Genomic DNA, 25,985 nt, shown 5'->3' on the forward strand with positions numbered 1-25,985 from the left:
GCCATGCTTTATATTGAATACTGCATTGTGATTGGCTATCGCTGCGGAAGCTCTCTTGAATTAGTAACGCAAGCCAAACACGAACGGATTGCTCGTCGTCCGTCGGGCTTCAGTCCGATTACTATGACCTGACATGACGGATTAATGAAACGGTTTCATCAAGGTCAGTAGGAAAAACTCGTGGAGGTTATGATATTACGAAGGACTGTACCACCCTGAAGTATATTTGAGTTCGGCCATGTGTTATGTGGTCTCTCATTTCTCTCTATTTGGACCTTGCTCCTGAAGTGGAATGGCGGCTCCTCGAATCTCTTGGGACGTTTACGTTCCTGATTTGCTACAAAATGGCACTCGGCTAACGAGATGGGACGAGGTAACTACTTGCAGCACATGTAGAACTTATATTTTCACCACGGAAAAGTCAAGAAATTAGATAACTTTGTGGTGAACCACATGTACTGACTTACTTTGTTCCTTACGAGATTTGTTGAGCGTTTGCTTAGCATCAGATGTTTATTTCTCTCAATTATTTTGTAGGAGTCCAATTTAAGTCAAGGGCTGTCTTTCTGTGTCGACAGATATGGTTTCTTTCTGGCCTGGAAGGAAGAGGATAAGGTATATCTTATTGATTTTACTGACTCAACTTGTCGGTTACGAAAGATTCCTAGAACCCGGTTAAGTTCTTGCACTTGTTCGGTTTCAACATTGCTCTCAGACACAGTGTTTTCCTTTCGTCAATGAAATTTTTAAAATTCTTTTAAATATAATGTGGTTAACGTTTTGTTTCGTCTCCGCTGGTATAAGGAAGAGGGAATCGTTCTGGATTTATGTCACGTCAGTGAAGTAAGGCCTGGTGGTGTTCCAAAGGTTGGTACAATATAGCAGAAAGTCAATGCTCAAGAGGCAATAGATTATCCTATCACTCTGAAAATTAAAATAGGCTGCTTCTTTATAGTAACCTGTGGACTATTTTCATAAGATTAAATATTATTTTGAAAATATTCTTCGGAAAAATAAAATAAGAGATAAAATTCGACTTTTGTGCATTTATTCGATGGGCATTTTTCCAATCTGTTGCGACTGTGTTCCGTGGCATTTATTTATCTTACTTGTAAATTCAGGTTTGTTTGTATCATTTGGAAATTAGCTGCAGTTTGTGGTTGATGCTCTTTTTAATATCAAACTGACAAGTCGTTCTAAGAATATTTAACCTGTCCCGAATAAGGGTTCTCTCATCGAGATTGATCATCAAGCATAATGTCGTAGCTAAGAAGCAGTTCGAAACTTCTCAGATGAACCATTTTGTTCACGTATCTATTTATTCCGTTCAGAGATTTTTACGTGCTGTACAAGAGAAGTCTCTCATATTATTTTGAGTTGTATGTAATGGGGATATTGTCTTTTTCAGTAGTTTTTCCTTTTTGGTATCAAAGGAATTCAATAGTTTAAGTGCAGAGCTTGTGACACCTTTGTTTACATTTCGACATTCGGAAGCCCTAGAATATAATAACCTGTCTTCGTATGGCATGTACTGGCTGTTTTCTACGTTTTAGTCTGTGTACTTTTTGCAAACACAGCCGGGAAAATGGTGCCTTTTTATTTATAAAACATCTCTTATGCGTGAGCAACGCAAGATTTGATTGTTTCGTCGCGTGCGATATTGTAATTTCATCTACATTCATAAACGTAAATATAAACCAACGTTCTAAAGTTAAGTTGATGCAGGTTGATAGTTTTTAGACACGATCATGAAGTAAGGATCGATCACCCACGTCGTTAGTTCATGAATTTATTTCAACCACAAATAAATAATGTAGATTGTGTAGTTCTGAAAACGTGGTGAAACCTTCCAAAATTGTTCGAAGGTTTCTTGAAACAACCATCTGTTCTTCGGTATAAAAAATACAATTACATTTGCGTCTGGTCGCAACATTGACATTAAAATATCAAGGTTTCAAAACCTTGCCGTGGATAGGTGTCATTCCATGTGTGATTTCTTGTCAGAATTAAATAATTTTGGCTAAGTTCTTTTTCGAGGGCTTTAAAGTACGAAGAAAGTAAATTTTAATGTGGGCTCAGGTGTTAGATGTGTGAAGTGAACAAAATTTGGCATTTATGTTTATGCGTGAATGAAAGCGTCATTCACAGATTCTCTACGGGTAATTGATTTTCAAAGAGTTCTTTTTGTTAAGAAATCAATCACAGCTTTTTACAGTTTAATTTTTAAAGGACACTATCATAGGTTTCTCGTTTGTAATCAGTCATGGTGGATGTAATCTCACGTTGACATAGGGAAATATGATGAGAAAATTGCAAATATTCGTGACACCTGACAGCCATCTTGGAATGATGTTATTGACATTTCTGTCTGCCGATTTAAAATTTAGGAAGAGTTACATCATAGTAAGAGTTTATTGTAATTATTTTGTTGTGCTGGCTGGAGATCAGATTTTCTGTTGTTTGAAACATTATTTTTCTGCTTGGCTTTTTGGATGAGTTTTGCTTGTTGCTGAATTAGTTCAAACCCGTCTTTGTGCAAGGGATTTAAAAACAAGATAAAATTATATTTTTCCAAGGATAAAGGAAAGTAGTCTCTATTTGTCATGTTTACAAAGGCAAAATGGACATGTCAATTTTCTAACTTGCCATTATGATAAATATTTAACATTTTGCTGCAGTGACTTAAGTACCAAGTAATGTATAGATCTGTAGAATTTATTCCTTCAAGAGATACAAAAAATATTGTTAAATATTAATGACAATATTTTGGTAAAATCATGTAATATAATATATAATAATATGTTTTGGTAATTTAACAAGAAAAATTAAAGGTGACATTATTTGATGTTTTGATGCATCTGTTGTAGTTAAGTTTTTTATCTCAGTTAATTTTTATTTTTCCATTGTGTTTGGGTATGGTAATGTATGCTAACGAATTTCAAAGAAAGGAAAAACAAAAATTAAATGATATAAAATATTAACTGCGACGTATCCAACATAGTTTTTTCATTGATAATGATGTTGGATACATCCAAATGTTGAATAATATTATGTTAATTTTCTCTAATTAAAGAAGCAACGTGAAAAAACAAAACAGAGGAAAATGTTGTTTCTATTAAGTAAAAATAAAAGTGTAAGAAGTTTACTTTTCGGTATCATCTAAAAGCTACAAGTAACAATAATTGTTATGCAAAATTATACAAAGTCATTTTACTTGTTTCAAGTGTCTTTAATTAAATTAGCATGCTAACAATGGCACTATGAAAAACACTTGAGCATGGACAGTGTCAGTTTCCTTGTTCAGGGATGGTTTAAACTTAAAAATGAAATAGTCAAATGTGGTGTTGCAAATATAAATGACTGCATAATTTGTTACTTTTGTTCTTGAGAGTGGCATTACAGTGTCGTCAAGCCACTGACTTCTTACACTTATTTCTACTTGTTTTGTTTCAGTAAATTGCTGCTGGTCATCAGTTATTGATTTTTTTTTGTGTTTGTTTGGTGTTACACAGGATGTCAAGTTGCGAGATTTCCTGCAGAGTGACGGGGAGGGTTCCCTTGAAGACAGGTCATTCACACTGGTCTGTGGACAAAATCTTGTGGAGGTTTCCTACATGCATTTTTGTGCAGAATCTAGCAAAATTGCTGAGGTATGGTCTTTGCAGTCACATTTACTTCAAGAGTAATTTACACTTGGTTAGTGTAACAAAAGTGGCATTTATGGCCATGGGTGGACAAAATTTCATTAGTAAGCTATGGAATAACAATCTAACCTCTTTAGTACCTAAAGTGTGGCCATTGGGGTACAGTGTGGGTGGGGATTCCCTTGCACCTTTTACTATAAGAGGATGATGCCCCTAGAACTACTGGGTATCTATGACTCATAGCTTCACCAAACGTTATCTCCTGCGTCCCAAGCCCCACTTATAAATTTGTTTTTTACGAAGCTGGTAAAGGCTTGAGTATCTTGAATAACAGGTAGTCCTTCCCCCAGATAGTGATCAGTGTCATATTTAAATGAAGATATGGTTGCCACAGTGGTAGTTGCAATTTTAGCAATTGTAAATTAACCCCACCACCCCCCCCCCCCCCAAAAAAAAAAAAAAAATTTGGGACTTCAACGGGATTCAAACCCCTGGCCTCTGCATTAGCGCTGCAGTGCTCTACCAACTGAGTTATGAAGACCCATACATTGGGAGCAGGCAAATTGGTTGAGTTTATCTTAACCCATGAAAGGAATGAAACATAGAATGAAGATGATGTGAATTGTGAAAATACAAATTTAAATGAAGATATGATCGTCACAGTGTTGCAACTACCCCTGCGACTCTCATATCTTCATTTAAATTTGTATTTCCACAGTTCACACCATCTTCGTTCTAGGTATCAAATTTCATGTCATGATTTAAGTGCTTTGACAAAAGGGGTAAAATTAAGAGTCCTAACATTAATTGTATTTTACATTGGTAGCTCAAAATAGTCATCATCTGACTCTCAAACCTGAGGTAAATGGTGCAGTTGTCTTTTTTCTTTAATTTCATATGTACAGGAGTGGGTTAAAGGGCTTATTCCGCTGCTACACAACCTCAAGCTTTACAATGCCAGCATCTTAACACAGTTATTAAAACTGTAAGTAATCATGTCAAGCTTTTAAAACTGTAGAAACAGATGCACTTACAATAATGTATTGGTCATGGTGTAATAAACATACTTGTCGATTAAATTAATTTTGTCCTCTTTCATTGCCTATCTAACTCAAATTAGCAAGTATCTTACTGAAATGACTCGTTCACGTCAGCCGATGTAGGTCACACAGCAATGTTGGGGTATTTGTAACTTGATTGTACTTTGTGCTTTGTTACCTAAGAACTAAAATGTTAATGTAATTTAGCCACTCCTGAAACACTGGGTAAAATTTCTAGGAAAATGCAATTCAAGCAAAGAAAAAGATTTGCCGGCCTGTGAACGGCAGACGTTTTTCCTTGCTCATCGCTGCTAAAGGACGTTTCGCGAGGAGGAACGTCTGCGACTCAGCGACAGAAATTCCATACTGATGATGTAAATCGATGTTTACAGAATAAATCCGGTAGTCATGGGGTTCCGAATGTAAATTGGTTCGAGTTTACGTTTTTCCTAGTCAATTTTGGAAAGGTGTTGTGTTCATCTGTGAATGATCTCCAGCAAAACTCAAATGCTTCTTCTAGAGAAGACTGTATTCCAAAAATATTGACTGTTTTGTTAGAGATTCATCGCATTTACATTTGACCTTTGCCGCCTTTTGTCTTTTGTCTGTCATTCGTAAACAATAGCTCAAACAATGAAAATGCTCCGTCGACCAATTAGCGCTTCTGTCCAGATTCCGGACAGATTTTGCGTCATCAGCATGGAATTTCTCTCGCTAAGTCGCAGACGTTCGTCCTCGAGAATCCTCTCTTAGAGGCAATAAGCGAGGAGAAACGTCTGCCGTTTGCAGGCTAATGATCTGTATATTTCAGCTACCAGCAAAACAGTGAGTATTTATTGCCTTTTTTCTTCAGCTATGTTAAGCTTGGTCATCTTGCTGGTCCTTCCAACAAGATTTCAGTTAAAAGGTAAACTGTTCTGCTTCCATTCTAAAAACTTAAAACTCATACCTTCCATCATCTTCAATATTTATTACTCATATGATTAAATAATAATTAAAAGCAACTTGTTGTAATATCCCTTGTAGCAACTTTTCTAGTGGTTTCCTCTATGTAGCACAGTATATATACATGTGGTTCTACCTACCTGCCTCGACTAGCTGTATCAATTTGTGGTTCAGTAAATCTGTACTGTCATATATTTATTAACAGGGCTCAAAATTGCGACTGATATGGTTGCCAATGCAACTAACATTTTCTCCTTGTCGAATAAAAATTCTGGTTTAGTCGCCACTTTGGCAATCAGATGGCAACCAGATTTCTCTGTGATTTAGATGTAAATTAAAAGAGTAAAGTTAAAACAATTATTTCATCTTATCTTGCTTTGCTTTCGTCATAGAAAATGTGCCAAGGTGCATAAACAAAGCCAGTTTACCTCCACATTTATACCAACTTCTGTCCGCGATATTTCAAACAGTCTTCTGATAGGTCACCAAAAAAAAGTCAAATTTTGAGGGATTTTCAGAGATCAATTGGTGGAAATTTTCAGGGCTAACTTTGCCAAAAAACAATTGGTAAAAAATGGCCAATTTTGTTGGAATTTTCTAGGCAAACCTTGGTAGAAATTGATTGATTTTACACTGATTTGACGAGCATGTTTAATGTTTTCTAACAGAGATAATCATTTGCTATTTTAACAACAAAGCGCTCGAGAAATGAGCTAATAGCAAAGATTTTAACATCCTGAAGTGTCCAGTTTTTTGCAACATAATTTTACACCTGGTAGTTCTGGTACATTGTTCGTTCTTGATACTATGAGCTGTGTCATTTACATTATACAAACTGGTGACTAAAAATTTGTATCTGTCAACTATATTTCTCCAGTTGGTCGCCAAAAGGCAACTTGAGGATTTTTTTAATTTCGAGCCCTGATTGACATAACGAATAAAGTTGGTGTTTGTACAAATTTATTGTAGCCTCTATATCCTGTTGTTAGTTTGTAGCTTGGGGTTTAGCAACACTGACCTTGAATTAATTTTAATTGACATTCTATCCTCACTTCAATTTACTCTAGTATATGTAAGTGTCTCAATGTTGGAAAATATGAGCAGAGAGTCTTTGAGGGCCTAGAAGCCATGAAACTTCCTTGTGGCAAGGTATGTTGGTTTCAACAAGTAGAAAAATTGAGTGAGGTTATGTAGTGTAAATATGAACCTGGGATGTACATATGCAGAGGTTAGGTAGCCATGGAAGAATGATGTGCACCATTGATGAAGTTACATTTTATTGGTTTTGAAGCTGCTATAGAAACCCTTGACTTTCAATTTTTGTATATAGTACATAATATATTGCATATTCTGTTTGCAGCTTGCCGTTTTCCTGTCACAAAGGTTTGTTTTTACTAAAGAGTGCTATAGCATTGGATCCTGCAGGCTTTAAGATTAATATAAAATGCATTTTTTTCTCTTGTCTTCCAGAATGATGAATTTGACTATGCTTCATTCTGCTTTGAGCAGTTTTACCAACTTTACTTGAGAGTTTGTGGAAGGCTAGAAATGGAACAGCTTTGTATTAAGTGGTGAGGTTTTATTTTTAGCTCTTATAGACCCCTTTTGCCTTGTATCTTTGGCATTATTGAAACAATCTAACTGCAAATCATTTTCGTGGGCAAGCAATTTTGAACTTACAAGACAATTTTCCTTCTGTCAATCTTGGTAATTGCCAGGAGATACTATGGGGAATGAAATTTTACCAAAGGACTTATGGAGTGATGGCATCCTCTAAACTAATCTGGTGGTCAGTAGACCCAAAGTTAATTATTATTTAATGATACAGCTTCATCCTCTTTACATTCTGATTCACAACAAAATGGCAGTCTCTAATGGTAACCAGGCCAAATAGCCAGCCCAGTCTGAGCATTCTAATATTGGGGGTTACCGGTAGGTGAAGAGAATATGATACCCTATATTGCTGAAATGTGAAACAGCTCTTCACTTTGAAAAGTATTTCTCTCTAAGTTAAAACCCTGCCAGTGATCTGTATATATTTACTTTATTTAGACACTATTCCATCATTAAATTGAATTATAGTCTCCGCCCACAAATAGCAGAAGCTACCTGAAGTTGAGGCAGTTTGAATGTAAACATGTGGTAGTAAGGGGCAATGAGAAGCTATGAGGTCACAACAATGAACGACTAGTAGGCGAAAATTATGCTGGACATTTCCATTAAATAATGAACTGTTTTGTTGAAGAGTGTTCCACCACTGGTGGGTAAAAGGATAAATATATTCATTTCATTTGACTATCAATCATTTGTCTGTTTTTACACAGGGGAGGAGGAAAAGCACCTTACCTTAATGTATATCAGTTGGTCAAGTTTCTAAACCAGGAGCAAAGAGATCCACGTCTGAATGAAATACTTTACCCCTATTACAACAAGGACAAGGCACTGTCATTGATCCGAAAATATGAGAAATCCAAGGACAATCTTGCAAGAGGTACACAACTTAGTTAGTCTGTTTAGGCCCCAGGGGTGGGGGGGGGGGGGGGGAATGCACCCATACAAGAATCATGGGAGTGCTTTACATACCTTTTAGGGGTAAAAATTGTGGAATTATACCACTAAGGGTGCTTACATGTACAATGATGACTGTTAGAGCTGTAATGGGAACGTTTAGGGTCTTTTGGGGTATTGAGCCAAAAGTGAATAGGACTGTTCATTATTCATTTGAACTGATTTTTGTTACCTTGTAGGAGTTAAAATAAACTTGAGCGATGCCCACAGAACAAGATTCTTTTACCTCTTTGGGAAGTTTGGAAAATTTTCCAGCAAGCAACCCCATTCAATCAATCAATCAATCAATAAACTTTATTTACCCTTGAATTTACAGTGTAGCACTCAAGTGCTAATATTATTGTTATCGTTGAAAATTATGCCCCCTTGGGCAATGAGGACCTGCCTTAAGTTGCTACAGTTGAGAGGTGTCACGAAACAGGATTTGAAAAAAGAACTTTCAGTCAAGCCCAGAATATGACTTACAATAGCTGTGTAGTCAAATTTGATGAAATCTCAACACAGATTACACCTGAATCTTCCTTTACACTCTTTGTGAGATCATGAACTTGAAATGATATATGAGATTCAAAAATATACTGCTACGTGCTGTGAAACCAATTTTAAATAATGATGTTCATAGATTCATTATTTTGCAGTGAAACCAGTAAGTCATTAATTTTGTTGGTATGAACATGTTTTGATTTCTTGACTGATCATAGATTTAATAATATCTATTGTACCTTTGATTATTTTTCAGATCGAATTACTGTAAATGGACTGACAAGATACCTGCTGAGTGACGATAATCTTCTTATGATGCCAAACAGAGTGGAAATCTATCAAGATATGACACAGCCACTGTCACACTACTTTATTAACTCATCACACAACACGTATCTTGTGGGTGAGTCATAATATTATAACAACTCCTACAATGTTCTTTAAATAGCAGGCCATTATGTTATCTCAAAATAACCACCAATGTGTAGTGTAGAAACAGGGCTTCTGATAGGTCGCGGAAGAAAAAATCAAATTTTGTGGGATTTTTAGGGACAAATTTGCGGAAAAATCGGCCTATTTCGTGGGAGTTTCGCAGGAGTTTTTCTAACAGAGGTCATCATTTGCTCTTTCAACAACAATATGCTCCAGAAATGAACCAATGGCAAAGCCTTTAACATTATGGCTAGTGCCCAGTTTTTTGCAACATAATCTACACCTGATAGTTTCGGGAAGATAAATTTGCAAGTTTACGGCAAGTACATAGCCCCTATAGCTGAAGTAAGTTTCAAATATGTTGTACAGACATGTATTTGTTAAGATTTCTACTGAATTTCGTGGTATTTTTCGTGTTTTGTGCATTTCGCGGGATTTCGCAGATTTACTTGAATTTTGCGGCTCCGCCACAGCGCAAAATATCAGAAGCCCTGTAGAAACCCAAAAATAAAAATGAATTTTGCTTTCCCCTGCAGGACGTCAGTTTGGTGGAAAATCATCCGTGGAGATGTATAGGCAGTGCCTGCTGGCAGGCTGTCGGTATGTTTGTAGAGGTTGAAGTAGGAACTCTTCATCTGTAATAAGACTTTTTCACAAGTAAGAAGTTTAAATCTTGAGCAGCACCCTACTGCTCTCAACTTTCTCCTCACTAAAAGTTAATAACAAGCATCCTTAAGCCCAAACAGTAAACATGTCTTACTTGGGAGAACTTGACAGAAGAACTGTGAGCACTGTCAGATTTAACAATTCACTCACTCTTTCTTTGATATTACAAGATGCATCGAACTGGACTGCTGGGATGGGCCTGGTGATGAACCAATAATAACCCACGGCAAAGCCATGTGCACTAACATTTGGTTCAAGGTGGGTAGTGATAGCGGCTGTTGTAAGCTGAGAAACTATCTTGTCATCATCAAGAATCATTCTGACTGTTTGATTAAAAAAATAATAATTTGAAGCAAGATGTTGACAGTTTTTTTCTGTGTAATTTAAAATTTTAGGATGTTATTGAAGCTATACGTGACTCAGCATTTGTGACCTCAGAGTATCCAGTAATACTTTCGTTTGAAAATCACTGCAGGTATTTTATTTAATTATGACAGAGAGTTTTGCATACCGTAAATGCAACCATATTCAGCTTATTATTTCACTTGTCTGCTTATTTATAAATGGATGTAGCCTGAGAAGACAGACACTATTTGGCGACGCTACCACTGGTTTCCCCACCAAATGACGTCTGAGAAACGAGCACAGAAATTCCATACTGATGACGCATCACTACCCAGATCTGGTTGAATCAAATTTTCCATGCAGCCGACCAATCAGATCTGAGTAGTGACGGGTCATCAGTATGGAATTCCTGCACTCGTTTTTCAGACGTCATTTGGGGGGGAAACCAGTGGTAGTGTCGCCAAATGTTACTTGTTTAATCTCAGGCTAAAACAGACAGTGCACCTCACATTTCACTATCCTGTTATGCACTTAATCCTCAGCCTCTGTAGGTTAAATTAGGGCTGTGTGAACTTGGGTTGAGGTCTATCTACAGAGCATGTTATGACAAAGATGACTTAACTTTAAGGAGTAAAGGGCGGAGTGGGGGGGGAACTCTTGTTTTTTAAAAAAATTTTTTCAAGAGGATTTTCTCGTAGATATAGGAGATATCAAATGTCAAGTGAGGTGTGGTGTGAAATTCTAAATGTATTGAAGTGTTATGTTGAAAAAAAGTGTCGCAAAGTGTATTTTTCTGATAAAGCTTTAAATTTGTGACAAAAAACAAAAAATTTGCTCGAAATAGTGGAAAATCTAAAAATTATTGTTTGCTATGTTAAATGACTCCACTGGCGCCCAGGAGCACAATGTGCGTGTGTATCCCTTATATTATAGCAAATAGTCTCCCAGTACTAATGAGCCTTTTATTTTTGTTACATTGATAACAATTATTGTGGTTGCCACAATAAAAACAAAATTACAAGTTAGTATGGAATACAAATGACAGCTATGAAACAATGAAATAAATACAGGGAAGGAAACACACTAATTTAAGATACAAACGTTGTGTGACTTGAACAAAGTTAGACAGAAAAAAGGTAGCGTAGCTGATAACTGAACAAAAACTGAGATAATGCCTCTGTGAACTCTAAAGCTAATCCTAAATAAAGAGTGAAACTTACAAAATGATCTAGAAACAAAGAAAATTATGCAAGAAAGCTAACAATATAAATTGCGATAATTGAAAAGAATGTGAAAGGAGTGTGCTAAACTATTTAAACAAAGAACTAGTGGGATGAACATATTTGGTGATGAATGCGGCCATAACACCATAATACTAACAACATCTTGTAGACAACATAACAGGCATATATATTAAAGGGAAATCTTGCAATTGTGCGAAAATGCTCGGAGGGTATAACCATCCCCCTTTGTACCACAGTGAGGGTATGAGTTTGCATGTACATCCAAGGGTTAATAGTTTTTGATGGAGACAAGTCTCAGTAAGGGGTCATTTAGCATTCCTTTCCCCTACTTTGTTTTGCTTGCATGAGTTGTTGCGCTTATTCACACCTAGACTTGCCACAACTTGACGTCATGCAAGCGTAGCTAGCTTAAGTAAAAAAAAAAGAAAAAGGAAAACATGCTCTTCACCACCAGTTGATGTTTTTTTTCTCCTTATTATTATTGCTTTTAACAGCAAGAACCAGCAGTACAGGATGGCTTGCATTTGCTCAGATACCTTTGGAGACATGCTTCTGAAACTGCCTTTAGATAGTCATCCTGTAAGTGTTTTTGGTCCTTTTGTTTTTTGGCAGTACATGTCTTTTTTGACAAACAGAGCTCATGTTATTTGGTAATTTTTTTTGTCTCCTGTCTCCCAAAGCTTGAAGAAGGTGTACCTCTACCTTCACCTAGCCATTTGAAGAGAAAAATTATCATAAAGAACAAGAAGCTAAAACCAGAACAGGAATCTGAAGGTGAGTATGGTACCCTAGTTAAAATAATAAAAGCACATGTATAAAACCACACCCTTTTTACACACTTTGAGCCTCAATTTGTGACTTTCTATAATTTAAAAAAATGGTTATTGGCCATGTAGGTGAGATTTAGTTAAATGTAGTAAATTTTCTAGCCATAAATTAAAGCAGTTTGGTATGGCAGCCCTGATTGAATAACTTGTTTTAATTATTTACCTTAGACTTATGGAGCGATTATGAACCCTCAGACATATCAGGTATTTATAAATATGAGCTTTTTTCTGTGTGTACATTTTTTAACATTTTAAAAAATACTTTTCATTGCATGAAATAAGCTGTCTACTTGACATCCAACTGCAGCAGTAGTGAATTTTTTGTTATTACTGGACCTGTAGATGAGCAGCTCAAATGCTTGATAAAATTGTAAAAACGTTTGTGTAATGAAGTAATAATAACACCAGTGTAGACACCTTTAATTAATGGGGCAGTGTAAAATGTAGACTGCGGAATATTGTTTTCAGTGTCAGAGAACAAAGGGACTTTTGTTGTCATCTTCTTATTTGCATGGTGAAAGCATTATAGTCCACAGTCTCCTTTTTACATACCCTGCGAGCAGAGGCTACATTTTCGCTGTGTGAGGTGTCATGCGAAAATTAACCTCTGCCTACAACTGTTCTATTTTCTATTGTACATGTGCGAAATTTGTCACGTGATTTACAAGCAAAATTAATCGTCAGGTCTGTTGTCAAATAGTGCGAGTTTCGCGGGAATAAAAAAAATTGTGACAACTCTGATCTGCTACACAAGACTCATGTAAGACTCACGCAATGCTCTAAACCGGCAAGAACAGGAAAAAACCGTTTTTTAAAATTTATTCGTCCACATTTCTGGACGGATTTGAATAGTTGTCAGCAGAGGCTACTTTTCACGCAACAGCTCACACCACGAAAATGAAGCCTCTGCTTGCAGGGTACCTTTTACACTGACCAGTTAATTTATGTATGATGTCATGACCTATGAGGTGGTTAGCTTTGAGAATTTCAAATTCACGTAAACATGCACATGGGCCTGTGTATATAAATTTGAAATTCACTAACTGGAAACATTTTAACCTACTTGCTAAACTGCTTGTAGATTTGTTTTAGACAAAAATGAACAGTAATTATTATCACCACACACGGCAAAAAGACAGACTGCCTTTTCTAAAACGCTCCTTTTTACGAGCCAAATGGCAAAGTGTGGGCTGTAAATGGAATTTGCAGCTGGCAACATGATTTCAGGTTAAACAATCTTTCCTTAGGAAATAAATTTGTAAAATTTGGCCTTGTGTATTGATAATAATGATAGGGTACTAAGCCCACAACTGTAAAATGGTCCATTGTGTTAAATGATATTTAGAAATTCTTTGCACAGTGAATCTTTACATAAGTTATTCACTTACCCGTGTATTGTATGGTAGGATTTCGTACTGGAAGCATTAAGGAGACAGCAATTATTGATGATGAAATTGAAGAGGAAGAAGAAGTGCTTGAAAGTGACATTGATGATTCTTGTGATCGATCCACAAGCTGTGAGGAATTTAACAGGCTCATGGAATATAGTGATAAAATGTGCAACGATCTTTTACGTGAATCAACAACTACTGCAATTGAAGAATTACCATCTGATGAGGACAAGGCAGTCACTCTTGATGACATAGCTCAGTACAGCTCTTTTTCTGCATATTCAAGTTTGCTTCTATCTAAAGTGTTTAATGATGTAGGCTTAAATGGGTTTAAGGACCCAGAGAATGCTTTTGTTATGTCCCAAAACAGTAGAAACTTTTTTGAAATGCAAGGCATTGAGAATCTTAATGACAAGTCAAGTTCAGATTCTTGTTCAACAGGATCATTGAGAACTAGTGAAGACATAAGTGGAAATCGTATTTCTGGACTTTCTTTTGGTTCAACTCTCAGTGCTGTTTCTGACAGTTCGAATGACAGTGATCTTTCAGTAACCCCTACCGTAACTGTGACAAAAAGTGGAGAATCTCACTACGAGTTTCCCCCAGCTAAAGACGAAAATAGCAACCCAGATGCAAGTGTTGTTATAAAACCTAACAGACGTAATGGTGGCCTTGAGTCCATCCAGGAAGTATCTGATGCAACTGAAAATAGTGATTCAAGATATGCAGATGATTCTGATGATAGTTCACAGAAATTTGAAAAGAGGTCCAAGTTTTATGTTGCCCCAGAACAAGAAGACATTGATTCAAATAACGGTAAAATTACATCATCTGCTGTTGAATATAATGGAAAAGTAGACAATAAAATGACACATACTTCTGTTCATGGAACCTTTTCAAGTTCGTCTACTAGAAGCAGCAATGACTTTTCATATGAACAAAGATTTGTTGTGGACAGAAAAGAGAGTAATGTGAGTGTTCAAAGTAGTGAGTCCAACCCAGATGATGATGAGGAAAGGGATGTGCTCAGTGAGTTTAAAAAAAGAGAGGAAAAGCTGACGGCATATGGAAGTTCATTGCGGCTAAACATGGGAGGAAAAAAGGTATGGAAAGTTAAAGCATCTTGTAGCAGGGATGATTGTGTTGCATCTCAGTGAAAGTTTTCCACTGAGCTTTATGAATGCAATGCTTGCTGTCATATGGTCATGCAAATAACATTGAAATAAATTTCCATGTCAGGGTTTTAGCCAAGGAGGAACTTGATAAGCCAGTACACTCCCTTCTCCCTTTATAAAGCCATTCTTGCTTTAAATTATTATGTTCTCTGTCCCTTTTAGTGCCTTCTTGAGAAAACTTAGTTTCTTTTTTTATCATAGTTACCAAAAAATTTGTCCCACTTCCCTAAAAGTGTAAATTGAAATTCTTTTGCCTATGAGTTGAGGAGTAGGCCATTTCCAATTTGCCATAAGCTTCTGTTTCAAAGCGAGGCTTAGTGCAAAGCCATTGATATGAAATTTATTTTTATTGTCATTCAAATGAAACTCATTATCACAAGAAACATTTTGCGCCAGCCTCGTTTTGAAAGTGCGTTTTTTCCCTTGTAAATTGCCTATTCACTTGTAATACCTTGTAACTCCCAGAGGTGATCTGCATTTAACTTCTCCTTGTAATATCAATGGACAGGTTATAATGAGGATATGCAAATGTATCAGCTAGAGGATGTTATCCTGATATATAACTCCCTTAATATACAAGGAAATGTATAGCAACCAGAAAGTAGAAATTAGTCAGATCTTGGGAGTTGAAAGAAACACAATAATTTATTTTGTAGACTTCAAGGGCAGCAAGCCTCACCCCAGACGACTTGGAACAGCTAAGCCAGTTTAGGTCAACACTAACCACAGGGAGCATCCATCCATATCTCTCAGTGCTAGTGAATTACATCCACCCAGTCCCCTTCAGCGGATTTGATGAAGCAGAGAGTAAGTTATATGCAATTTTTTTAAGCTATTGTTTGCACACTTATGACAAGTCAAACATAAAATACAAGGAAAGTTGAGGTCCAAACTTGTACACAGTTTTCAGTGCATTAACAACTACACTGCTAAAATGGAGGTCGGGTGCCTTGAGTATCCAGGGGAACCCACTTTTGGCCGCCAGCCCCTAGATTGAAATAATGCCCCCAAGACTGGCACAACAGCGCAACCCTGCCATGAGCCCCGACACAAAAGGCACCCATCACACTGGAACACATCAGTGGAGAATAAAAAAAGGGCAACAACAACATCAACAAAGCCAAAGGAGAGAAGGAGGGGACGAAAATGGATAAAAGAACCTCATGGGCTGAAAAAACCCGGCACGAAGGAAAACTGAACTCACCAATGAATCACTTGCTGGATGTAGCTAGCTACTAGGCATGCTCATGCCAAAAGACTGCTGACCTCGGGCACTTAAGGCGCTCTTAGTTGTTAACTCCTTTAAGTAAGAGGATGAGGAAGAGGAAGACTGGTGATTGATTAATTGATTGATCAGAGTGCAGAAATCTCAGAAGTGTTGCAACATTTTGTTGGTATTAATTTAAACTCTGGGTTATCTATTTGGCAGTATATTTTATCAGTTACATTGATCTTTTTGCACAATAAAAACTACAAGAAAAACTTTAAATATCTTGCTGTGTATAGTGCTACAGGTAAAGATGTCTTGTTTTTGATTTTTTTTATTTTTGCAGAGAAGAACTTGTCATACCATATATCATCATTCAATGAGTCAACAGGCTTTGGTTTACTTAAAGCAAGTCCTTTGGAATTTGTCAAGTATCTTTTTTCTGGTTTACAAAATAAAATTTTATTCAGTAAAGTATTGTGGATTAGGCAATACAGTAAACAGATCGTGCTTATTTCTTTCTCATGGTACCACAGTCCCACAGAAATGACTCCTGTGCCTGCACCAACTAGTAGCAAAGTCTTAAGTTACCACCACAACTTTCAAGGACTGACTGGGACTGCTTTTAGTTTGGTCTTTTTTATTTCTACATTTGCAGGGGTCCCTATAAGTAGCACAAGTTAGAGAGTGATAATAAGGTCATGCTGTAAGATCATGAAACACCTCAGCCTAACTGGCTTTCCTCTGGATGCCCTCTTCCTTTGAGGTTTACTGTGGATCTGAAGTGGCCAATCGAAAAGATATCTTTTAACCAAGTTTTGTGAGGGTACTGCTGTGAGATTCCAGCCAGAATCCCTATGATGAAGTTAATAAACATTTCTAATAAGTAAACTTAGACAGAAAGACACGTCTCTATTCCCTGTCACTTATAGGGTGGATTTAACCTTCTGCGAGGCTGTGTTAACATTGTAGCTTTTAACAAGTAAGATGTTGGTAATGAGGAGACTAGTGTACTAAAAGGAGTTACTCAAGGCTCTGTTTAAAATCATTAACCAAGTACTAAGATATAACAAACGCCAGCAGTCCAGGATTTATCCAAAAGGAAGTAGAGTTGATTCAAGCAATTACATGCCACAGGTAATTTGCTGCAATCATAAGTAACGTACGGGCTTTTGTAGTTATACATATCGGTTACTGACCAAGTGTGAGGTCAAGATGGTTGGATATTGGCTTTTATTGGACCATGGGCAAGATGGGTCATCTTACTCTCTGGTGTAGCCAATCAGGACACAGGATTTGCTCCGTTGCCCTCTCTTGGATTTACCCATACAAAAGAGAAACATACTCAATCACCTCATTCAACAAAACTGGTGAGAGGAATTACAATAACTTAGAGAAGAAAGTTATGAACATTTATGTGCAACTGTAAATGGTGGTATATTGGAATCTGGGATCTTTCATTATCACATAACATTGGAAATGTTTTTCCAATTTGCTCTTTTTAAAGATGATTTTGTTTTTGTCCTAACATTTAAATTCTGTCCGTAGGTTTTCTGGAATGTTGGCTGTCAGATGGTTTCCCTCAACTTTCAGACATCAGGTAATAAGACAATTATTATTGCTGTCTCTTTTTGTGGCAGTTGTCAGTCAAACAGTTTAAGTCTGCCTAAGTTAATAAAAATAGGATAACACGCAATATAAATGTATTATATATTAATGAGCTTTTTGATGCATTTTGCAGATTTAGCATTTCAGTTGAATGATGGAAAATTTGAATACAATGGAAGATGTGGGTATGTTGTGAGTAACTTTTGTTATCAGTTAAAATTCACTCCACATATAATCTTATCACTAAAATTTTCCAAGCTAAGCTCCATGATCTCAATTTTTCCTAACAAAGATTTATGTAGAAGAATCAGGAGCTCTTGATGTTTTCTTGATGTGTTGTATTTTAGATACCTTCTTAAGCCAGAAATAATGTGTCGATCTGACCGGCAGTTTGATCCCTTTACTGAGTCAGTCATTGACGGAATGGTTGCAGCTTCAGTCACAGTTAAAGTATGCGATGCTTTTTTTTCTTTACAACATGTTGTACTTGCCTACTTGATGATAAAACTTTGCTGTAGTTGCTAAGTGTTTTTTGTGAACTTTTTATTTCTAAAATAGAGTATCTAAATGGAGAGTTAACCATGGCGATTGTAGCAAGGGATGATGCCCCTACTTTAATAGCACCAATAGCTCTCATTTAGAAGTTGTGAGTTATTCAAAGTGTCTTATGGTCCCAGCCTCAATCTATGAAAAACATTAATGATATGGGAGTGAAAGAATTCACCATAGGCAAAGACCAAAAAATGGCTTTGAAATGTTGTAAAAGAGCAATATATAATGTTTGTACTTGGCAGAGAAATACACAAACTTTCCACAAATCTCTCAGTCAGGTATTAATAATAATAATGATAATAATAATTATTATAATGTTATTATTTTTACCCTTGGCTGTATTTGTGGTGCTGGGAAAATTAAATGCCTGAAACAAACTTAAATCAAGCATAACAGGTTAAGAATCCCAAGTGGCCAGAGGCAAACCAGTTGGCTATTTTTCAGCATAGTCTAGGATTTGAACTCAGGTCTACCATAAACAAATCTAGCAAGCAGTCAGGGTGGGACTTGAACTTGGGGCCTCCGAGCCCTGCGTTTTAACTGCTCAGCCAGGCTGACTCCTCATAACTATCATGACTAATTTCATTTAGTGGTGCCTATAAAGTCATGATATTTCTTGAACCTCAAAACTCCCAACTATCAGGTATGAACTTGAGGATAACTGATTAACATGAATGTGTTGACCTTACTCTGATTACTAGGTGATTTCAGGACAGTTCCTGTCTGATAAGAAGATAACAACTTGCGTGGAAGTGGACATGTATGGGCTTCCAACGGACACCTTGCGCAAAAAGTACAGGACCAAGTACATTCAAAACAATGGGATGGATCCTGTCTATGATGAGGATGAGTTTGTATTTAGACGGGTGTGTGAACTTTTATAATCTGTAGTACATTTTGTACATGTCTCATGTATTGGAATGTCCTGATGCCACAGAAGCTGGCTTAGGTTTGATACATCAAGTCACCAGTGATGTTTACAAAATTCATTCTTTTTTTGTACTATTATCAGATTGTTCTTCCAGAACTTGTTCTCTTGAGATTTGGTGTGATAGATGACAATGATAAACTGATTGCCCAGCGAGTTGTTCCTCTGGATGGTCTACAGTCTGGTAAGTGTCAGCTTCTTTATTCTAATGAACGTGGTATTGGCAACTGGTATTGTAGAAATGTGAATGCTTTATTAAAATATTTCACCTGATTTTTAAAACCTAAAGTACAAGTGTAGGCACAAACAACGTTAAAAAGGACTGTGATAGGAATGTCTGCAATGTTATTGCACAGGACACTAGTCAGTAATAAGAAATTTGTTTCTGTTACATAGGTTTCCGACACATTTCTCTCAGAACGGAAAACAACATGCCACTTCCGCTGGCAACACTTTTTTGTCAAATTTCACTCAAGACATATGTTCCAGAAAGATATACTGGTAAGTAGCTTGTAGTTTATACTGATAGGATTGTTGGGGTGTAGTAAGTCCTGAATAGTTCTGTTTTTCATACTGACTAATGTGTTGACAACCTTTGCGGTAGTTATCCTCAGAGTCAAAATAAGTTGTCACTTGGTTGTATCAAACTCTGATTATTAATGATTGGTCTATTTATTAGCATTGCCACTGGTTAACCTGTGATTTTATTGGCTGTTCTTTGTTTATTTCCTGTGGCACTGATTATAAGACAAATGTATGTTTACATTATTTTGAGCTGACACCTAGCTATAAACTCTTAGCAGTTGATAGTATTATCAATACAAACAATGTTTAATAATAAATTTAATACTAATTTTGATTTGCAGCTATTGTTAATGAGCTCTCAGAACCAATGAAGTACATTTCTGAAGCGGACAGACGAGCTAAACAAATGGCCAGTGTTTTTGGAATTGAAGAAACAGTAAGTTTTCTACCACTTAAGATGTATATTATTGGGCAAACTTCGGTGTAAACAGATCCACTGACCTGTTACGCAAAGTCCTTGGTGGCACACCCCCACCCAAACTTTCCCTCAGTGTCCCCTGCCAAAAACCGGCAAATTTAGTGGAATATAATAAAAATAGATCCATCTCTTTATGGTAGAAGTTGGGAGAGGGGAGACATTACTTTCTCAGCTTAATACTTTCCATATTATATCCATTACGGCTGATTTTACACTAACAATAATTTCTTTTTACCCTGGTCAGGGTAGGTGTCCATATGAGATCTGTGAGGGTAGGAAAGGGGTCACAATAGGAATTTGTGATTGGGTGTTCTATTGGGACCCTTTCACCTTAAGCCTATTCTAACCCAATTTCAGGTGCATGTTGTACCCTATTCTAGGCCAGGCAACCAAAATTTCTACTCTGTTCCAGACTAACTATTTACCAGAAAACTCTTCTTCTTCATACCACAGATCAATTTACAATAAAATTAATGGTACTCTAATGTCTAAACTAAAGCCCTCTGATATCTGTAAGTCTTGTACATGTATGATCGGGATTCTGTTCTTCTCTGTTGACACCCTCTTTGCACCCATCCCTCTTTTTACTATATATATTTTTTTATGCGAAGAAAGTTCTATCCAACCCAGACTAGATTACTTGAAAACCTTGTGCTACCTAGTTGCGCTTACCTATGCATAACCTATGTCCATATGCCTGTATGATAGTACTCCTGCCACCACCACCCCCACTTCAGATGAAATTGAATGTAGGTGGTATATCAGCTGAGTTTATTATCTTTTCTGTACCTAGGAGGAAGAAAGCAGTTTGCCATCATTCATAAAGAAGTCATCATCTGCCCCTGCAATCTCTAAAATGAAGGCACCATCCTTAAACTCTATTAATAACATTGGTATTGGTACATGTGCACAACGAGCAAGGGACTCAGTTGTGACATTAAGCTACTCTGGAGCACGATCCTCTTCTGAACTAACCCTTATTGAAAGCAATGTGCCCAAGAAACGTAAGTTGCTAAAGTTCTTCTTGGGTGTTACTGAAATAAATGTGTTGGAACAATAAAGATATTAGCATATCCAAACTTTATTTATATATGCTTATCAGTTGTACTGTATCGCTTCAATTCATTTATAATACTTCCTTAAGCTATATCTAAGTAACACATACTTGTAACTGAAACAAGACAACAAGATTGTCACAACTGACACTCTTAACCGAGCAAGTATCTTTGTTTAGACAGAATTTTGTTACATTTGTATTTCTTTCCATCTTTTTATCCAGATGACTTCAAGTTTTCACCAATTATTGTGGTTGAACTGAAAAAAGATAAGGTAATTATTGAATGTGACCTTATAGTTGAGGGCAGTAAATAGGATTCTATGAAACTGTGTACTACTTTATACCGCTCTCTTAACCCGACATTAACACTAACTTCTCACTAATAGGCAAATTGTTGCATTCAAGGGGAGGGTTTAAGGTTTAAATCTGATCCATTTATCTTTGTACTATGCTCAAAAACCTCATTATAACATATGTTAAGCTTCTCTACCTCACCTAGCTTCATGGTGAATAGTGTAGTTGATAACAGTTTGCCCAAGGGTATTGCTTTGCTTTAATTGGTGCAGTAATTGTGATGTGGCTTTATAGGGAATCTTCAGGGCCTGATGTCAGAGATTTTATTTTGCATAAGGCGCAGTCACTAATGGAAATAATTATTATTTTTCGTTGGATTTCAGAACTTTGTAAAGGTATTTAAGAGGCACCAGAAAGAGAATGAAGCTCTACTCAAAAGATATGCAAAGGTAAGGGATGATCAAGGCCATGACACAAATATCGAATACTGATTAGATAACCTTTTTTTATGATCTTTAGTTGCACTTTTTCTTGGCCTTACTTGCGTGGCAACATTTTCATCTTTGATCTTTATTCTCTTTGTGTTGGCTTTTCCTTGCATTTTTTTAGCATTTCCATTGTTCTTGTTTGCATTCCTATTCAGGAACGATCTGCCATGCAGAGGGATCACACTGGAGAGTTAGAAAAGGTTGTTACAGACTATGAGAAGATTAAAATCAATGCTATACGGACATTTGAGAGGGCAGTGAAGAGATGTGGGTAAGTGGCACTAAAACACTGTATGTTCTCAGTACTTACTCTGTAGAAAAGTATATAATCAATAAAATTATTATGTTTACCTTGTGTTTTTGCCAACTTCAATTGCATTTTTTAGTGTATTTTGTGAAGTTTGGTAATGGGTAGATTTTTTCTGCCGGGCAGGTAACTTTTCATGCTCACTGTCACTTGACCAATGGTCAAGGGCCTGCACTGCAGGGAAGTCATCTCCTAACTTAGTGGCCCTTGGCATGCAAAATGTGATAGCTATTTGTCTTGAGGACAAGCTTGAATACAAGCTTTTTTATCAAACCCTGAAAGTATTTTTTCTCTCATAATAATAAGCATAAATGCAGGTTACTAGAGTTAAGCAGTAAATCTATTGGTGAGCCATCCATGGAATTGTAGAACAGCTGAACAACTTCGTGTGTTGCACTTGTATTGCAGGGAGGAGAAATCAGAAGAATTGCGAAAAGTCCATGAAAGCAAGATGTTGTTTCTTAACAAAACACAAACTGACAAGGTAAGTATTTCAGGATACTTAAATAGTTATTATTTTTATTGTAAGCTACCTAGCTTTTTGATTACATAAATGTACTGCATGTTAACACAACTCCTTGAATGGACCTTCCAGGGGTCTGTGGCACAAATCATCCTAGTTTTAGTGCGTTCAAAAGGCAAAAAAATTGTTTGAGTTTTTATTTGTGACTGAATTTTGACAAGTTGAAAAAATTCTAAAGTCGTCCAACAGTAAAAGTATTTCACTTAAAATTTGTCCTTCCTTACATTATTTGAGACCTAAAATGTAACTGTGTTTTCAGCTATACAAATGCTTAAAGTTTGTTATGTGTGTAATTATTTTTGTGATATACAGGCCAAGGAAAGACTGTCATCCCAAACTGAAGAATGGACAAACATGATAAACAGACAAGTAGAAGAAGAAATTCGTATGTTTGAAGAACATGCTGTGCAAGTGAGTAGCTGATCAGAAGACCTTTTTATCTTGGGACATTTGTTTGCCTATTTCAGAGCACATATGGTTACTCTTAGAATTTAACTGATCCTTTCAAACACTTTGAAAGGAATAATTTACCCTCTTTGTATATATCAAATCAATTATTATGAGGGAGTCGCAATAAAATGGACGAACAGAGTAGTTCAGAGCGGTAACAGTACTAAAGGGGTGTTTTAATGTCAGGAATAAAGGTAGTTGCACTGCCCAACTTAGGTATTAAAATTGAATTGTAAAGTTTATGCAGCAGACTCCATTATCAAGAACTAACCAGAAAGTGGAATATTTCTCTGCTGACACTGACAGTGGAATCTTTTAGTAACTAAAGGAGTGTGTCATCCTTGCTGCTGACATGTTAACATGTCAAATTTTGTTCTCTTGCACTTAATAGCAACTGGATACACTGAAGAAAGTGATGGACAGTGCTCATGAAAGCCAGCACAAAGAAGTTACATCAAGGCACGAAAAGTAAGAATTCTGGAGGAGAATGTCCTATCTTGCACATTTTTCTCAAGCTGGTAACAGTTCACCCTGTGAGAGATGAGAGCCTCCTTGAAAGAATGGCTCTGCTGGCAGGGCGGGTGACATCAGCTGTCACTTTAGTCCAGAACAGTTATGCCGGGTCTAAAGTACAGGGCACATTCCACAGGTCAAAAGTACAGGTCACTGTTCCTTCGATAAATTACCAAACCACACAGATCCCCCTCAATCTAATGCAGCATTCTGTTAAGAGATTAGGGCTAAGAGACACTTTTAATGCCATTCATTTATCTGTATCATGGTGACCTTATTGTCGCATTAAATAAATAGGTTATTCTAGTCAAGAATTTGCTCCATCTGCAGCAAATTTAGCAAAGTGTTGAGTCTGCATCTTAGTCTGTAAAATGAATCCAACATTATTCATACAATTTAGATTAAGATTGCAACTCTGTGTCAAATAAAATCTCTGAATTCAACAAATAGTTGAGAACCTGACTGGGGAAACTTTGTTAGTTGCGATACAGGTGCCATAGAAATGGCATGTCATGTTCCTTAACAAGTCTTAGGCTGATCCATTTTTCTTGCTTTTTTTTTTTGAAAGGGAAAGCAGTGAGATGACAAGAAAACAGACAAGACAGTCCATGGAGACAGTTAAAGCATTATTTCTTGATAAAACAATAGAGTGCAAAGAGGAACGAGACAGGTATAACTGCATGGCCACAAGGGATCTTTTCTTCTTTCAAGGGATTGTGTCATGGCAGTTCAGGCCTTCTTGTTAGGAGTGAAACTTCTTGTTGATTATTACTTTTTAAGTAATAACTAACCGAGTCAAATTTAGAGGGATTTGTATGGAGTCATCGGAGCATAACTGGGCTAATATCTCAGAGACAATTTGCCCCGAAATGCTAGTTTTTGGCAAGTAGGCCTCTTGAATGTTGTTCTTCCAGAATATCCTGACAAATCCTATAATTTCACAAATTTATTTTTTTATGATGTCACACTTTTGAACCCTATTGCTTCACTATTTTAACAGATTATATTTTCGATTTCACTGTCCCACAATTAGCATATAGCCACCACCAAACTGAGTCACTCAATTTAGTGGTGGCTATTTGCTAAATGTAGCACAGGATTAGGCTAAATTACTGTGAGACACAGTTCTTCTAATCTCAACATGCTGCTATTAGGTTATATAAAGCAGAGAAGAGCATGTAGGATGGTGAAGGGCACAGTTTTAAGTGGCCATTTATCTCTTGACACTTTTTTCAAATTTTGTATTTGCAGAAGGCACAGAGAACTTGATAGCCAGAATATGAAACAATTTGTTGACGAGAGGCAGAAGGTGAGATTGTCTTTTAAAAAGGTTTTAAAAATCTATAAGGTTTTCCATTGAATTTTTGAGTCAATAGTCAGCTTATATAATCGCATATTCTTATAAGTTTCTAAGTACACTGTCGTGCTAATTTGATTTTAATAGAGCTCACAGTTATGTCTTTTTGTGTTTAGTTGAGTCATAGGCAGGAGAGAGAAATTGAAGAACTTAAGAATCAACATAAGGAGGAACAGAAAAATTTGGAAGTGGAATTCCAAAAGGTGCCAAGCTAATTATCAGTATTTCTTTTACTTGGCTGTATTTTTTTGCAAGGATTTCATCTGATGTGCTTCCAACTGTGTGAAACCCCTCTTACACTTATGGGCAGCTGTTGCCTGTGATCTCAATGAGATGCCCTTCCACATAAGTTTTCTTTAAAGATTCAGTGGTTGCAGAAGTGTTTTCTTTCATTCCAGACACCGTCTCGTTCTAAAGCCTATTCCCTCTGCACCATCGCAGTTAAAATTTTTTTAGTTCTTACAGAATCTCTAGTGTAGTCATGATCTAAATGGCCATAATTTGGATTAGGTCTTTATTAACCCTTCCCCTCATTTTTAAAATTGGAGAGGAATATCTGTACTGTGCTCATAGCAATGGGCAGAATTAGCCTTGTTAACCTGTTTAAGTCTGTCATAGTTGGTGGTAATTTGACTGATTAAACAACCCAGTTTAATGTTGACCTTAATATTGATAAAACCATTCTGAAGTAGATCAATGTACTTTACTACCTACACATTTTAAAGTTTCTTTTCTTTTGTTGTTTTAAGCTCGTAACAGAAAATCTGGATAAAATCAAGACTGATGGTGAAAAGTGTCGAAAAGCTATTCACACTGCATTTCAGACTGTGCTTCCAACCCACTAACAGACACTCATTCATCTGGGTCATAAAAAGTTTTTACATGTTAAATATTATGTAAGATATTCATAATATTATAGAAAACCAAGTGTCTGACTG

General features: G+C 36.6%; 1 protein-coding gene across 2 annotated transcripts in view; it reads left to right on the plus strand.

Annotated features, from left to right (window-relative positions):
* The first annotated feature begins 72 nt into the window (after nucleotides 1–72).
* Nucleotides 73–25,985, plus strand: part of LOC140925191 (1-phosphatidylinositol 4,5-bisphosphate phosphodiesterase beta-4-like) — a 27,266-nt gene continuing 1,353 nt past the window's right edge. The window contains exons 1-38 of one of the 2 annotated variants that reach the window (XM_073375161.1): nucleotides 73–373; nucleotides 538–615; nucleotides 805–867; nucleotides 3,513–3,650; nucleotides 4,550–4,629; nucleotides 5,538–5,591; nucleotides 6,697–6,778; nucleotides 7,100–7,200; nucleotides 7,954–8,120; nucleotides 8,937–9,083; nucleotides 9,649–9,712; nucleotides 9,949–10,036; nucleotides 10,174–10,253; nucleotides 11,862–11,946; nucleotides 12,048–12,141; nucleotides 12,363–12,398; nucleotides 13,601–14,688; nucleotides 15,417–15,567; nucleotides 16,314–16,398; nucleotides 17,032–17,104; nucleotides 17,516–17,567; nucleotides 17,709–17,760; nucleotides 17,923–18,025; nucleotides 18,829–18,993; nucleotides 19,140–19,239; nucleotides 19,452–19,556; nucleotides 19,922–20,016; nucleotides 20,852–21,062; nucleotides 21,338–21,387; nucleotides 21,793–21,858; nucleotides 22,053–22,168; nucleotides 22,613–22,688; nucleotides 23,040–23,138; nucleotides 23,569–23,645; nucleotides 24,259–24,360; nucleotides 24,942–24,999; nucleotides 25,164–25,250; nucleotides 25,797–25,985. The exon at nucleotides 25,797–25,985 is cut by the window's right edge and continues 1,353 nt beyond it. In XM_073375161.1, coding sequence (XP_073231262.1) covers nucleotides 293–373; nucleotides 538–615; nucleotides 805–867; nucleotides 3,513–3,650; nucleotides 4,550–4,629; nucleotides 5,538–5,591; nucleotides 6,697–6,778; nucleotides 7,100–7,200; nucleotides 7,954–8,120; nucleotides 8,937–9,083; nucleotides 9,649–9,712; nucleotides 9,949–10,036; nucleotides 10,174–10,253; nucleotides 11,862–11,946; nucleotides 12,048–12,141; nucleotides 12,363–12,398; nucleotides 13,601–14,688; nucleotides 15,417–15,567; nucleotides 16,314–16,398; nucleotides 17,032–17,104; nucleotides 17,516–17,567; nucleotides 17,709–17,760; nucleotides 17,923–18,025; nucleotides 18,829–18,993; nucleotides 19,140–19,239; nucleotides 19,452–19,556; nucleotides 19,922–20,016; nucleotides 20,852–21,062; nucleotides 21,338–21,387; nucleotides 21,793–21,858; nucleotides 22,053–22,168; nucleotides 22,613–22,688; nucleotides 23,040–23,138; nucleotides 23,569–23,645; nucleotides 24,259–24,360; nucleotides 24,942–24,999; nucleotides 25,164–25,250; nucleotides 25,797–25,892 — 4,545 coding nt within the window. In that variant the 5' untranslated portion in view covers nucleotides 73–292 and the 3' untranslated portion in view covers nucleotides 25,893–25,985. Of the gene's footprint in view, nucleotides 374–537; nucleotides 616–804; nucleotides 868–3,512; nucleotides 3,651–4,549; nucleotides 4,630–5,537; nucleotides 5,592–6,696; nucleotides 6,779–7,099; nucleotides 7,201–7,953; nucleotides 8,121–8,936; nucleotides 9,084–9,648; nucleotides 9,713–9,948; nucleotides 10,037–10,173; nucleotides 10,254–11,861; nucleotides 11,947–12,047; nucleotides 12,142–12,362; nucleotides 12,399–13,600; nucleotides 14,689–15,416; nucleotides 15,568–16,313; nucleotides 16,399–17,031; nucleotides 17,105–17,515; nucleotides 17,568–17,708; nucleotides 17,761–17,922; nucleotides 18,026–18,828; nucleotides 18,994–19,139; nucleotides 19,240–19,451; nucleotides 19,557–19,921; nucleotides 20,017–20,851; nucleotides 21,063–21,337; nucleotides 21,388–21,792; nucleotides 21,859–22,052; nucleotides 22,169–22,612; nucleotides 22,689–23,039; nucleotides 23,139–23,568; nucleotides 23,646–24,258; nucleotides 24,361–24,941; nucleotides 25,000–25,163; nucleotides 25,251–25,796 lie in introns of those variants that run through there. The other variant, XM_073375163.1, reaches the window with a different exon arrangement.

This window comes from Porites lutea, chromosome 14 (assembly GCF_958299795.1).
Source record: "Porites lutea chromosome 14, jaPorLute2.1, whole genome shotgun sequence".
In the NCBI taxonomy this organism is placed as follows: domain Eukaryota; kingdom Metazoa; phylum Cnidaria; class Anthozoa; order Scleractinia; family Poritidae; genus Porites; species Porites lutea.